Raw genomic sequence first — 13,671 nt, 5'->3', positions numbered from 1 at the left:
TCAGTTCTATGACACTGAAATTGCTAAGTAAACATCGGAATACAGTCAGATATCTTTATGTAACATGGTAGTCTGCATCACCATTTGAGGTGACAAGAAACTATATTAAGTTCAACGTTAAGATAAGGTTGGGTGTACACGTTGAACGCCAAACCCAGATATCAACGGTTGCGCCGCATAATTCTAAAATCGGGTTCAAATCTTATGTGAGATCACTTTTCTTTCCTTTGTATTCCTTATGATCGTCGTCTTTTCAATAAGTTGATATCCAATCGCTGGGGGGCGGCAATAAGCCATTTCTTGGATCAAGTTGTAAGCCAGTTGCGGCCTTAGAACTCAAGTTCAGGTTAGCAAAATAAGGATTAATTCGCACAGTCAACTTCCTCAAGACTTGAATTCCCAAGCATCCTTTCCTTGGGTTATTCTTATCATCGTCTCCCCCCTCAAATCAGAACTCAATTATCTTGTGTAGGGTAATTCGGCACCTAATAACCCATGCTGATGCGGAAGACATTCCCCGTCTTGGCTAGCGGATTCGTTTTGTTTCTCTTTAGTGAGGACCTCGTGCACTGACGTCAAAAGCAATTCATTCGTTCATCTGAACTCAAAGCTCCCGACCCTAGTGGTCGAATCCATTCATGATCACCAGGGAGGGGCACGTTGACGGATTCGACGCGATCCAACAAATTTTCCACGAGCTTAATTAAGCCCAAGCTTTTTTACCCCTAACTTATTTAGCGACCTTCATCCAAATTCTAGATGCTGCAAGTTTATAGTCCGCTTATTGTTGGGCTGTGAGCAGCTGTCATGAAGTTCGCCAAGGAGCTCGAGCGAGAAGCTGTGCCTGGTAAATACCTAAGAATTGTCTTATAGAATAGACAAAACTAACTTTGAACCTGCAGAATGGCGCATCAAGTACCTCAACTACAAACAAGGGAAGAAGCACATCAAAGCTGTCGGTAGAGCTCTTGCTCGTGCAAATGGAACACCTCGAGGCCTTGGGCAACTTCGCACTGGCACATATGCTTCGCCTGCAACACCGCGACAACCCTTTACAAGAGAGAACACGGCTTTCAATTCTGCGACGATTCCATCCGTAGCAGCTGTTGCCCCCCCGAGGTCGATCCCAACGCCGCGAAGCAGAGCCGCCGAAAACGAGTCCCTCACAGATTCAGGCGACAACCGACACTATGGAAGCTTTGTCAATACACCACCGGAGCCGTCGCCTTTGGCCGGTGAGACCAAACACGCCGAATTTCAATTACCTGCGCCTGCGCTGAAAGTTCATGATCATGAGAGCGACCTCCCCGGTTCGCCTGCTACTGTTGGGCCCTCCGAGGCGATGCGACGAAATATCCAGCGAATGGATCCTCGACGAACATCATCAGCCAGTGTCGTGTCGACAATTGCATCGCCAGACGTAAACAATTCGACCAAGAAACCATCAGAATCTGGCGCTCAGGATTCCCCTTCTCACCTCCGACGACTATTTACCCACCAATCAACAGCAAAAAGCGACCGCAGAGTCGATATCAACATGCAGAACTTTGACCTGGTTAAGGAAAGGGAGCGAGAGTTCTTTGATTTCCTCGATTCAGAACTTGAAAAGGTTGAGAGTTTCTACAAGATGAAGGAAGAACAGGCTGGTCAGAGGTTGGACATCCTGAGAGTACAACTTCACGAGATGCGCAACCGTCGAATTCAAGAGATGGCTGATGAGCGAGCCCGTGAGGAAAATCCTCAGAAAAGAGGAACCCATGATAGCGCCAATGGCAAGCTCAACGGGATCATGGATCCTATCAAGTCCAAGATATTCCCTATCGGACCCAACACGAAGGCATTGCAGAAGATGAACACAACACCCAATATCAATGGTGGCGTCGTAGGTGACGCTGAGAGAGATTACATCCGTCGCCCAACCCATCACGAGGTCTCATACCGCACAGCAAAGCGCAAGCTCAAACTCGCACTCCAAGAGTTTTATCGTGGGCTTGAATTACTCAAGTCATACGCAATGCTCAACCGCACGGCATTTCGGAAGCTCAACAAGAAATACGACAAGGCTGTCAATGCCCGACCTCCGTACCGTTATCTTAACGAAAAGGTCAACCAGTCATGGTTTGTCAACAGCGATGTACTCGAGGGACACATTCGTACGGTGGAAGACCTGTATGCTCGCTATTTCGAGCGCGGTAATCACAAGCTAGCCGCTGGCAAGCTGCGCAGTTTGAACAAGAAGCCTGAAGACCAGTCAATCGGCATGTTCCAGAATGGTCTGCTCATTGGCACTGGTGCTGTGTTCGCGATTCAGGGTCTCATTTACGGAGCACAGCTGTTGTACGATGACGATGACGAAGTACGCGTGCAGACGAGCTATCTCATGCAGATCTATGGAGGCTATTTTCTCATGCTCTATCTGTTCTCGCTTTTCTGCATTGACTGTTTAATCTGGAACCAGAACAAAGTCAACTACCCCTTCATCTTTGAGTTCGACCAGCGGCATCATCTAGACTGGAGAGAGCTGGCCCAATTCCCAAGTTTCTTCTTCTTGGCACTGGGCCTCTTCATGTGGGTGAATTTTAGTAGATATGGCGACCCGGACATGTACATCTACTATCCGGTCATCCTTATCTTCTTTACTATTGTTGTTTTATTCTTTCCTGCTCCTACGTTGTTCTATAAAAGCCGGCGCTGGTTTGCATATTCTCATGTAAGTCTTCCCTCACTTTGTTGTTGAAACTTGCTGACATGAGCCAGTGGCGTTTGCTCTTGGCTGGACTCTACCCTGTCGAGTTCCGTGATTTCTTCCTCGGAGATATTTACTGTTCACTTACATATGCTACTGCAGTAAGTGCAAAGAATCAAGACTGAAAATGAGGAATTACTAACAATGACAGAATATTGAACTATTCTTCTGTTTATATGCCAACTACTGGCAGAATCCGGTGCAGTGCAACTCTAGCCACTCACGGGCCCTTGGATTCTTAACTGCTCTTCCGCCCATTTGGCGATTCTTACAGTGCCTTCGTCGATATAAAGATACACGCAATGTCTTTCCTCATCTAGTCAACGGTGGCAAGTATACGGCGACTATAATTGCTGCTGTGATGCTGTCTTTGTACCGTATACATGATTCCAATATGCATCTTGCTTTGTTCATTACTTTTTCGACCATCAACAGTGTCTACTGCTGTAAGTTGCTTGTCTCATCATCTGCAAACACTTCTGACCACTACCAGCTTTCTGGGATCTTTTTATGGATTTCTCGCTTCTTCAACCTAATTCGAGGCACTGGTGTCTCCGAGATATTCTTGCCCTTAAGCGACGATGGCTATACTACTTCATTATGGTGGTAGACCCTATTCTTCGGTTTGCCTGGATCTTCTATGCTATTTTCACCCACAACACCCAACACTCCACCATCGTCTCGTTCATGGTCGCCTTCATGGAAGTCACCCGTCGAGGCATGTGGACTCTCTTCCGCGTTGAGAACGAACACTGCGGAAACGTCTCTCAGTACAAGGCCTCTCGTGACGTGCCCCTCCCCTATAGAATCGAGCCTCTCATTGCTCGTGCAAGTATGGACAGCACCGTCGCCAGCCACCAACCAGATGACATCGTAGGTGTTGCCTCACTCGAAACACCCTCCCGCCATGGCACAGCCGAATCCACCGCCATCTCAGCCGGTCAAGCAGAAGAAGGCTTGTCTCGACGCAGAACAGGAGGAGTGGCGCCCCCACCACCGCCAAAACGCACATTCTCACGCATGCTTGCCGAAGCGCACAAGCAGGACTTTGAGAAGAAGCGCCGCCCTCTCGAACAGACCAGTGAGGACCCTGCTGCCGAGCTGGGACAATCAGACGATGAAGATGATGCCGACGAGGCTGTCAGTTTGCTGGAGATGTCGGAGGCTGAAGATTTAGCACGAGCACCTTCAAGTTCGAGATATTGTTGATTTGGTTCTGGTCTGGTGTTCGATTGATTGGTTGCATACACCTGGTAAATTGTTCAGCATAGCTAGTTTAGATACCCACATATAACTTATATACTACACACATCCACATGCACATATATTATTTCGATTGCATTATTTAGAACTGTAATCCTGATGTTGCTTTTACTCGGGAAGCAATTCGTCAATTTATATTTTACCCAAGATCATTTAGCTCTTGTAGATACTACCTATGTAAGCACGGAGTAGGCAAGGGGAACCCGCACCTTAGGTATGGGTTCCCGTAGGCAAGTGTCAAAATAAACTCAAAAAAGGTATCCTAAACTTATGCTAAATTGGCTAAACTTATCCTAAGTTACCTAAGTCTTTATGTCATTTAGGATCGAGGGACCAATGCGACACTCATCGGTTTGCCTAAACCCGAAAAAGTCCGTGTTTAATCTTTTATCTCAAGCGAAGAGATGCCTCTACCCCCTGTACGATTTTGAGATTTGCCTCCACTAACTTCTTGAAAATAGCAAAGGCCGACGTGGGCTCAGCAAGCTCGACGAACTCCGGGGGGGCAATAGGTGGGCGAGACCCTTCGGCAAACCCAGCCTTCGCAGCGCGGATGATGTAGTTTTGAGATGAGATGAAGATGCGCTTTTGGTTGAACTCCCGAATCCGGGCTCGCTCGCTGCGCTCCCATTTCGTGAGAGCACGGCGCTTCAGTTCGTCGATATCGTCATCGGTATCCCATTCGACATACTGGGCGGCGGCGATCTGGTTGCTCTCATCTTTCACGTCGAATGTAACCCTGTCCTCTCCTTTGCCGGAGGATAAGCCGACTCCGAAGTATGCTGGCTCCTGCAGACGTCAAGCGTCATCTCTCTTGCGCCTTTTGGTAGGCGACTCCCCATCCTCGTCTCTCTTCCTCTTGTTCTTGGACGTTGGCAAAGTTTGGGACCACTTGCCGATGAGGATGCGAGTGTCGTCTTTGTTTCTGTCTTGAGGCTTGGATGGCATATCTTTGATGTCTGCAGCACTCGACCAGTTTTTAAAGAGTACATTAAAGAAGTTCGTCCGGTCCTCTGCGTTGATATTAATCGCTTCTGGCTGGATATCTCGGTTAAGCTTAGGGTACTCTGTCTTTACCCATTTTCGAAGGTTGTCGGCAAGATCGAACTTTTCAAACAGACCAAGGTCTGTAGGACTGTTTAAGAAATGACCGCCTGGCCGCGATATAAGGTGATTGCCATCTGTCTCGAAGCCCTTGATGCGAGTGCCCACCACAGGGGGAGGAAGACTGTCAGGGTCTTCCTTGATATTGGGCGCCATATTAGCATGGTCAACCTGAACGGAGCCTGCCTCCTTCTGTGTATAAAATAGACCCCGGGGGGCGTTCAGCAACATTCCCGGTCTGGCTGATAGCTTCGATATATGATATGCCCTGCCTGCGAGGAGGAGCTTGGGGGAGAGGTCTGAGAGGGGGGACTTGGAGAACATCATCGTCGTCTTCGATGACAATAAAAGCAGGGTGTTGCGAGTTTGCCACTTCTGATCACAGTTGGCGAGGGGATGAAGATGAGAAGAATGAGGGGATGCAGAAGGAGAAAGATGGAGGGAGAGGCGAGGGAGCATCACATCCTTCCTCGACTTGGTGCATTATCTCGGCAAGGTTGGTAAAAAGCCTAAGTTCATTACGGGTTAGCCTTCCTTCAGTATACAAGATGGACCTCGGGGGGCGCTCAGCAACATGTCCAGTCTGGTTAATGGCTTCAATATATGGGATGCTTTGTCTGGAAGGAGATGCAAGAGGAGGTCGAGGAGGAGGGGTGGCCTTGGGGGGCTACCAGGAGGACTTACAACAGACCGGAAAATGTCAATGTACATTTGAGATGCATGTTGGCAACGCGAGTGGCGATCAGAAGCTCGATGGTGGTGCAAAGACCAAGTAGTCCGAGACCGAGTGCAGGTCGTCCTAGATTAGCTTTAACCCACAGCTAAATCGTACCGCCTTGCTTATAGAGACGATATATATCTCCTGCTTTTACCAGCCGATATGGTAATGCGAAATATCTCGTATAGGTATAAAAGTTGTGGTTTATGATGGTGCGGAGAGAAGGTGTAGGATGGGGAAAAGGTATAGTTATTGCAACTCGCCAGCGGCAGGGACAGCCCTTTTCATCGCAACGACATTGCTTTCGAAAATCAATCTTGATCGCTTCGAAGCCCAAGGGATCGATGCTTGTTCAGATGGTTAGATGCCAGTTTCTCACGTTGATAGTGAACTTACAGTGTTCAAGTCTGGTGACGAACTCGTCAATGAAACATGGCCCGTCCGATTCAGCCATGGCCTGATTTTCTTGCAAAAGACAGAGCATGAGGATAACAGTAGCCTGATTTTCTTTTATGCTTCTGAAATGTGTCGACCAAGGGCCAAATCCATTGACCTTCTGGGAACACCTATGCTCAAAAGCGGCAAAAAGAAAAACCCACCAAGTTCGATCGTAGACCAAGGCCCGGAGAAATAATGGTGATTTGAGTCAATTTAAAGATACCAGGTGCCGATTTGAACTCGTTGTCAAGGATGGCTGATTCAGTCCAGCAACTGCGCCTGTGTCCAGTCACAGGCTAGGTAGATAGGCTTTGCAACTCTTCATGTAATCGATGAGTTCGTGTACTCGAAAGCATGTCTGGCCGATGCAGTTGGAGATATACTGGCCCTCTGCGATGTGGGTGTTGTCGAAATAGTGTAGATTGAAATGCTCGAGTCTGTCTCTTCCCTAGGCGTTCTCCATTTCCACGATGTCGCTGGTACTGACAGAGGGCCAGTAGGTGTGATTGTCTTCCGTAGACCAAGTCACTCCGAAGATGGCGTTGGTTCTCAGGCGGTATAGATTGCAATTCGAGAGACGATCAATGATTGCGGGGTTGGTGATGGTTGCCATCAGCTCCAAAGCAACTCTAGAATAGTCTCTCATGCTTGGTGTGCAATTGGACCATCGAGTCATCCACTCTTCGCCAAGGTGATCGAGGTATGCTTGAGAATATTCCGGCATCTGGAGACGTTAGCTCTGGTATTGTGCTAGTAGGAGCAGATAGAAATACCGTAGTTCCTGTATTGTGAGGTCTATTGATATGGTAGAGGGAGATAAGGATATGAGGGGCGGAGGGGTGGAGGAGTTAAGGAGTTGGGGAGTTGAATGGTAAACATCATAAGAAAAGTTTTCACCTGTGGTAAACCTGAGGCACACTATAGGAGATGAGCCTTGAAGTGTCAGGCAGTGCCAGCAACTGGCAAGCATTCTGCCGCTCGGGTAGGTAGGTAGGTATAATCAGAATCGCGACATTGTGCCCTGATTCACCCCCAGTGGAACTACCACCTGGCAACTTCTCACCCGCCTACTCGCCCGCCATTAGTCGTATTTGGGAGGAGTAATGAGGTTGAATGATATGTGTCGGTATCAGGAGCAGTGGCCAGTGTTTTATCGCCTCCTCTTGTTCCGCCCCTGTTTGGGCTGTGGTGGAGCTTGGGGAACAGTGTTGTCGTTCATACGCGCCTTAGTCCTGGCTGTGAGCTGATGGGATTTTGTTTCTTGCGGGACTTCCTCGAGGTCGACTAGCGGCTCGTTCATCATGTCCAGCACGCTACCTCTCCAGGTGAAGTTGAGCCATGTGGTAATGGGAGTCATCGGATCTTGCCCAGATATAAGCCTTGCTATAAGTTTGGGTTTCAGCTCTGGGTTCATGTACTGAAGCGCTAGGAGAATCTGGATCTGAAACACTGTATCGTTGGCACCATTATGCAGTAGTTCATGGCCTCCTTTCTTTCTGTCCCCGGCGCGGTAGAGCCTATTGTCTCTGTAACGGAGACCAAGGGCATCCAGGACTACCTGGCATTTTCTTTTCGTTATGAGGAGGCAGTGCTGTTGGAGATCGAAGAGTTCGACGTTCGGTCGTGAAAACTAATCTAGACCGAGACGTGCGAGGGTGTCTTCCTCTAGGCTGGAGTCCTATGTCAAGAAAACAATGTGCCGATCGATCTTTCTTTCTTTCTTTCTTTCGCTTTATTTCGTGATTAGTGCGCTCTCTAGACTTGATGGAGTTCTTGAATAGGCTTTCGAGAGTTGGGGCCGGTTGGTCTGAATCTATGTTCTGAGATGGTCCGAATGCAAAGCTGTAAGGTTCTGTGACGTGGTATTTCCCACAGTTACCACCAAAGTGGCCTCGGTATTCGTTGATGATGAAATGACTCGGATGTATTTTGGTGAAGAGGTTGGAACCTCGGTCTCCAGGGGATGGGTAGGGCTTTGTTTCCTCGAGGCAAGATTCAACCATCGGGCGGGTGTCGAACCATGTCCAACCCAATTCGGTGGTTGGCTTGTAAGAGTATTGGAAACCGATGGCACACTCGCCGGTCGCGAAATAGCACAGATCCTCAAAAGCAATCGATATGAAAATGGGCGCTTTCCAGTTTTCCGGTGCGACATACTTGCTTGCTGCTGCGTCCTACACAGGCATCATGCTCTTCAGTCTCTCATCCGTCTGATAACTCGTGCCATCAGTGCTATCGTCATTCAGGGTGTCGTCAGGCATGCCCCAATTTCGACCGTGAACCTGGTCGCGTTTGAACCAAGGGGCATCAGGCTTGGTCTTTTGCAGGCCAGTGTATTGCCAGTGTCCGGCCATCAACCTTGACAATGTATTTACAGCAAGATACCTGAATATCGTCATCCAGCGCACCGACTGCAATACCAAAAGACACTGTCTTCCAGATGCAGATTCTCGTCACCCTTATAGAGGAGTCAAGAAAACCTAGGACCTCAATCCTAAGGGACGAAAGGCTTAGGTAAGTTTAGTATATCTTAGCAGGCCTTTAGACCAGTTTATTTTCACACTCTGTTTCAAGGTCGTAATTTTCCTTGCCGCCCGGGGCTCTCAAGTTCATAAGTGGACTTGGTGCCTCTTATGAGCGAGGTCAGTGAATATTGCGAGCTCTTGCATGGAAAGCAACCAGGACAAAAGGCCAAAAGCAAGCCGCCAAACAGAAACATAAGACTTAATATAAAATGGGGAAATGGAACGCAACACTTTCAAAAGAAGGGAAACAAACTTATACGAAGCAAAAAGATAGAGTACGATATTGAGAGTCTAATGACAGATTGGATCTCGAGAGGTGCTGCATTACGGAACAAGTATTCACAGATTGAGATTCGTCTATCTAATGCGAAAATTTTGTACTAGTGATTAAATCCAAATTATACTGACCATCCATTCCAGGTAGACTATATTTATGTTGGTTGAAGCTTAATGCGTTGCTCACTTCCTTGAAAGTGACATATCTTTACATACACGTACACTTTACACGAGACTTTGTACGAGCGGCCACATTTGATAGCATCTCAGCTTTAGTCAATAAAACTCATGATCAACTATTTTCTCCCGTCACTTGTTGTCCCTATCTCATTCATTTAGCCCAGTGGTTGCAGTTCATACATCTATCTACTGGAAGCCCAGCTGATCGAAGAACGCGTGTGGTGAACTATGCTTCGAGGCTCTCCTAATCTCAGAACTCAAAGAATACCGGTGCCCAATTGGCCAGCCTGGGGTCCTTGTGGGAGAGAATGCCACATGAGATACGTATTGAACTTTGTCTTGAGGTTTAACTTCTGAATCTAATGTGAAATAAGGCTCAGATTCCTTAAGGACGCAACACTTACCACTCGTTGCCGTTATTGGGTTAGTTGCTGGGCGAATCATGGCTTGAATTCACATCTTGGGTTTCTTGAGTGGAAATGAACAGGTCTTTCATTGGGAGTCTCATCAGATACTTAAAGTGTAAGTGACAGCAAATCGAATCAGAGATTGTAACCATTACACGGCTATCTAGTGGCCCGAAAGTACTTTCCATTCAAGACATGTATATAGGGACATGCTCTCTACTTGACTTTGGGCATCTATTTCACTGTTCAGTAACTCCTTTCCTTCACTCCTTGCTGCTACACTTTCTACTACGCCCACAACCTCAGCATCACGACACCATTTACTACTCGCAAACCTCCTCTCATACCTCTCTTGGCACAATGAGTGGATCGATACGGTCCTTATGGTCGCGGTCTTCGTGGCCCTCAAGATCTTTGAGTCCTTCCAAATCTGATCAATCTTCAAGGTCGTCACAGTTTTCACAACAAGTCAAAAAGTCCATCGAGGAATACGGGCAACGAATGAAAGCAAAGATGGGTCAGGCCCGCAGAGGAATAAAAAAAGCTGCTTCTAAAGCCAAGAACATGCGAAACCATGTCCTCGGTCGTGAAAAGACTCTTCGTAAGCGGTATGATTCTCCTTTTTTAAACAAAGTGGTTGAATGTTGACATTTTCTCAGAATGGGGAGGTATACCAAACTATATGAAAGCAAGTCACAGTAGACCGCTTCACTATTTCCCTTGGAGACCTGAGTTTCATTACCGGACATTTACGAGATCAAATGATGTTTTTGCGTGGCTGAAACGGTTAATATTTCCGTGGATCTATCCCGTCACGGCACGGTTAGATTGCGATAGAGCTGAAAGGAATCAGATTTGCAATGACGAACCTTGATATTTGTCGTTCACCGGCTCTAGATCAAATCAGATTGTGTTTTCAGCAAGACCAACATCAAACTCTGGGATTAGAGGTGATACATATCGAGTAGTTGCCACAGTCCGTTCCCGCATCTCTAGGCTTGTCGCGTGCTGTTGAAGTCCACCGGCATGTCTTTATCAAAATAAAAAGGGGCCATATTATAATATCTCATTATCTCGCTTTCGGTAAAACTAAAGCCGGTATACTATTATGTCTCCTATCATCTACCAAATCTCGTGTCCCTTCGTGTATCGGTGTATGGCTCGTCCATCATATTGTAGCCGTTCTTCATTCATCTACATATGACCTTTCAGTATTACGAAGCGCTGCGAACACGCTTCAGTCAGAGTCAGGGTCGTCAGTTCTATCCTCGCTTCCTCCATCCATGTCTTCAACAATCTGAGAGTACGTGAAGGCCATGTAGCGGGCAAGGTCCGATGCAAGCACAAGTGGCTGGATTCTGCTGACCATGTCTTCTGACTCGAGCTTGAGCGGACCCTCACTTCCACGAGCTGCCCACTTGACTAGAATACTACGCGTAGCGCAGATGATATGCTGAGTGTTGTAGGAACTGATTCGCCGCCGCTCATGGTTGTCGTAGTTGTGAATAGCATTGATCTTCGCTTGGTTGACAGTGAGGCCTGGCTCGAATTCAATACGACCTGGAACAATACTCCAGCCATTCCTGTCGTTCCAAGTTCACTCTATGGACTCAGCATGTTCATTAACGCGTAAACTTAAGTAAGCAGGCTCACCACACTTTTGCGTGATAGCGTTGCCAGCTTCTTTGGAACAAGTCTTCTTTATGGACCCTACAAGAGTCTGCAAGTCTTCGGGATAAGTGGACGATGGGTTAGGATTTCTCCTTTGTGAAGTTGACCAATGGAGGAATATTTCGGCGTAGAACTTCTTCAAAAGCTTCTTGGAGTTTGCGGTAGTTTGTCCTCGTTGGTGAACCAGAACCCAGGCGTATTCTCGGGCATGTTGGATGAGAGCGAGTTTCTCTTCCTTCCTGAGCATTCTATGATTGTGCAGGACCGTGTTGGGATGTCTGGAAGAAGCCACCTTGTCGTCGCTAATGATTTCTTCTCGTAGAATCAGCCTGTCGCGCCCTTGGGAGGCCATGGCGTAGTCGGCGATGGAAGAAGACTGTGTTCTTTCTCGGTCAGTCAAGATAGATGAGAATACTGTAGGCCAAAAGCTTACACAAATACAGCAACACGTATGTGAGGTTGCCTTTCAGCACTTGGTATAGGAGATGATGCGAAAGGCGAAGAGAAATCGGGTGTGCAGTGAAGGAGATCCCCATTGGCCTTGTTTTTGCTTGTTCTTTTCCCAGAGCTTTACTGGCACCACAGTGTTTGGTACTTCCAGTTCATCTACCGACCTTAACCTGATACTGCAGATCCTTTATTTACTTAGGTACGTAGGCATTTGGGTCTACCATTTACTCAGGTAAGCAAAGGCGTCAATCGATGCATATAACACTGAGAGCTTGCAGCGTCTCTCGAAGTTAAGATTGAACATCACATTAATAAAGCATATGTTCAGTGAATTACTCGTCATGTCTTGTCGTCATTGTGATTGTTGTCGTACCACCCCCCTTTACCCCCTTTCAGCGAGAAATTGCTTCTTGAGGTCAAGTTTCCACGGACCTGGTTTGATAGTTTGATCATAAGGGAGTGTGTAAATTGCAAAGCTGTTGTCTTGTATGGGACTGCTTTTTCGCCCTGGTCCAACTAAGGGAGTTTTCAGACCTTACGTCCTCCTTCTTTGACTCGTCCTTGCCATGGAAGTTGACACCACTATTGATTATACCATAATAGACACAATTTCTTAGTAAAATCAATGTTCTCGGCTATCAAGATAGAAACGCCAAGACATATCTTATCCTATGAGATTCAGAAGAAGCTGTAAACACCAATACAAGTTTCGTTAGCAAAGAGACAGGAGACTATTACTCCCCTTCAAAGTATAATACTCTACCAACAACCAGCTGCAATCTCCCAACAATAGCAAAACTAACACTCCATCGCAAGACACAATGGGAAGCGGTGTTCCTCAACTTCTCCTCTGACTTGATTGATACGTTCAACGAATCAGGGTTAGCACACCGGCAAATGAACAGAACGTAAGAAACATAGGTGTGGCAGACCATTTCTGACTGTGGTATCAAGCGAAGGTGACCTTGCGATCGAGTGATTCGCACCTCAGAGGTACTTGGCTGGACCTTTGACGCAATCTATGATCAATTAGTAAGAGGTCATGGGACATGTAAGGAGCTTACAACTTGCGTGAGAATGTTGAAAGTGAACAAGACTTGGCATCATCTCATGCACCCTCATCCCGATCTCCATACCTCATGTTGTGATTCTCTCCAAAGCTTGGTGTAAGTCGATCAAGAAAGACTCTGTGGAGTACGTCTTCTGGCTAAGGATCTCCTTGGGTTATCATCCTCAAGAGGATATTTCCAGCTCTTCTTCAATAATTGCTTCACGTTCCGAGTGGGCCATGAGCAGACGTTCGACCTGACGGACAATTCGGTCCCAGCGTCGTTCAACCCAGTCGATCCAAAGTACCATTTTGAAAAGAGTGCCGGAGATACAGCCGCATATAAATTGGCCCTCTGCAATAAGCTCTTTCGACCAGTGTGGCTCCTCGAACTTTTCCAAACGATCCCTGGCCCACTCGCTTTCCAGCCAGGCGAGTTCGCTGAAGCTACATGAGACTTCGTATTTGGTAGTGCCATCAGCCTCATGTGGTGTTCATTCGACGCCAAAGATACGCTCAGTCCTGTATCTATAGGAAGGGCTTATCGAAAGTCCGGAGCAGACATCGAAGTTCGTGTGTATCTTCAGGTATTGCAAGGTGCACCTTGCTATGTTTTCCAAAGCCCAGTGACCCTCTGACCAACGAGCAATCCACTCATCCCCCAATACTGAAGATATTCGGTGGTATACTCAGGCATATTGGGGCATTGAGCGAGCTTGAGGGGCTGGTGGTTTTGTTGATAGTTCTGGAGTAAAGTAACTGCTGTATGTTTATTGATGTAAATGAGTCGAAGATGGATCTTGATGAAGGAAGAAGATGGGGGATCAAAGAGACAGGTTTCAAGG

General features: G+C 47.2%; 4 protein-coding genes; 1 reads left to right on the top strand and 3 right to left on the bottom strand.

Moving 5' to 3' along the window:
• Positions 1-807: 807 nt before the first annotated feature.
• FFUJ_13335 (related to SYG1 protein) lies at positions 808-3,955 on the top strand (the record flags this gene model as incomplete). XM_023576010.1 has 5 exons in its annotated part: positions 808-847; positions 903-2,710; positions 2,758-2,847; positions 2,898-3,192; positions 3,240-3,955. 5 exons carry the CDS (start codon positions 808-810, stop codon positions 3,953-3,955), a joined length of 2,949 nt encoding a protein of 982 aa, XP_023429228.1.
• A 441-nt stretch (positions 3,956-4,396) lies between these two features.
• Positions 4,397-5,440, bottom strand: FFUJ_13334 (uncharacterized protein; the record flags this gene model as incomplete). XM_023576009.1 has 2 exons in its annotated part: positions 4,397-4,798; positions 5,000-5,440. 2 exons carry the CDS (start codon positions 5,438-5,440, stop codon positions 4,397-4,399), a joined length of 843 nt encoding a protein of 280 aa, XP_023429227.1.
• A 5,454-nt stretch (positions 5,441-10,894) lies between these two features.
• FFUJ_13333 (uncharacterized protein) lies at positions 10,895-11,680 on the bottom strand (the record flags this gene model as incomplete). XM_023576008.1 has 2 exons in its annotated part: positions 10,895-11,240; positions 11,316-11,680. The coding sequence occupies 2 exons, from the start codon at positions 11,678-11,680 to the stop codon at positions 10,895-10,897; spliced, it is 711 nt and encodes a 236-aa protein (XP_023429226.1).
• A 1,331-nt stretch (positions 11,681-13,011) lies between these two features.
• Positions 13,012-13,523, bottom strand: FFUJ_13332 (uncharacterized protein; the record flags this gene model as incomplete). XM_023576005.1 has 2 exons in its annotated part: positions 13,012-13,308; positions 13,470-13,523. 2 exons carry the CDS (start codon positions 13,521-13,523, stop codon positions 13,012-13,014), a joined length of 351 nt encoding a protein of 116 aa, XP_023429225.1.
• Between the last annotated feature and the right edge of the window lie 148 nt (positions 13,524-13,671).

The sequence above is a fragment of the Fusarium fujikuroi genome, chromosome FFUJ_chr04 (assembly GCF_900079805.1).
Source record: "Fusarium fujikuroi IMI 58289 draft genome, chromosome FFUJ_chr04".
In the NCBI taxonomy this organism is placed as follows: Eukaryota; Fungi; Ascomycota; class Sordariomycetes; order Hypocreales; family Nectriaceae; genus Fusarium; species Fusarium fujikuroi.
The sequence above is the reverse complement of the archived record's forward strand: the minus strand, read 5'-3'. Positions and strand labels throughout refer to the sequence as shown.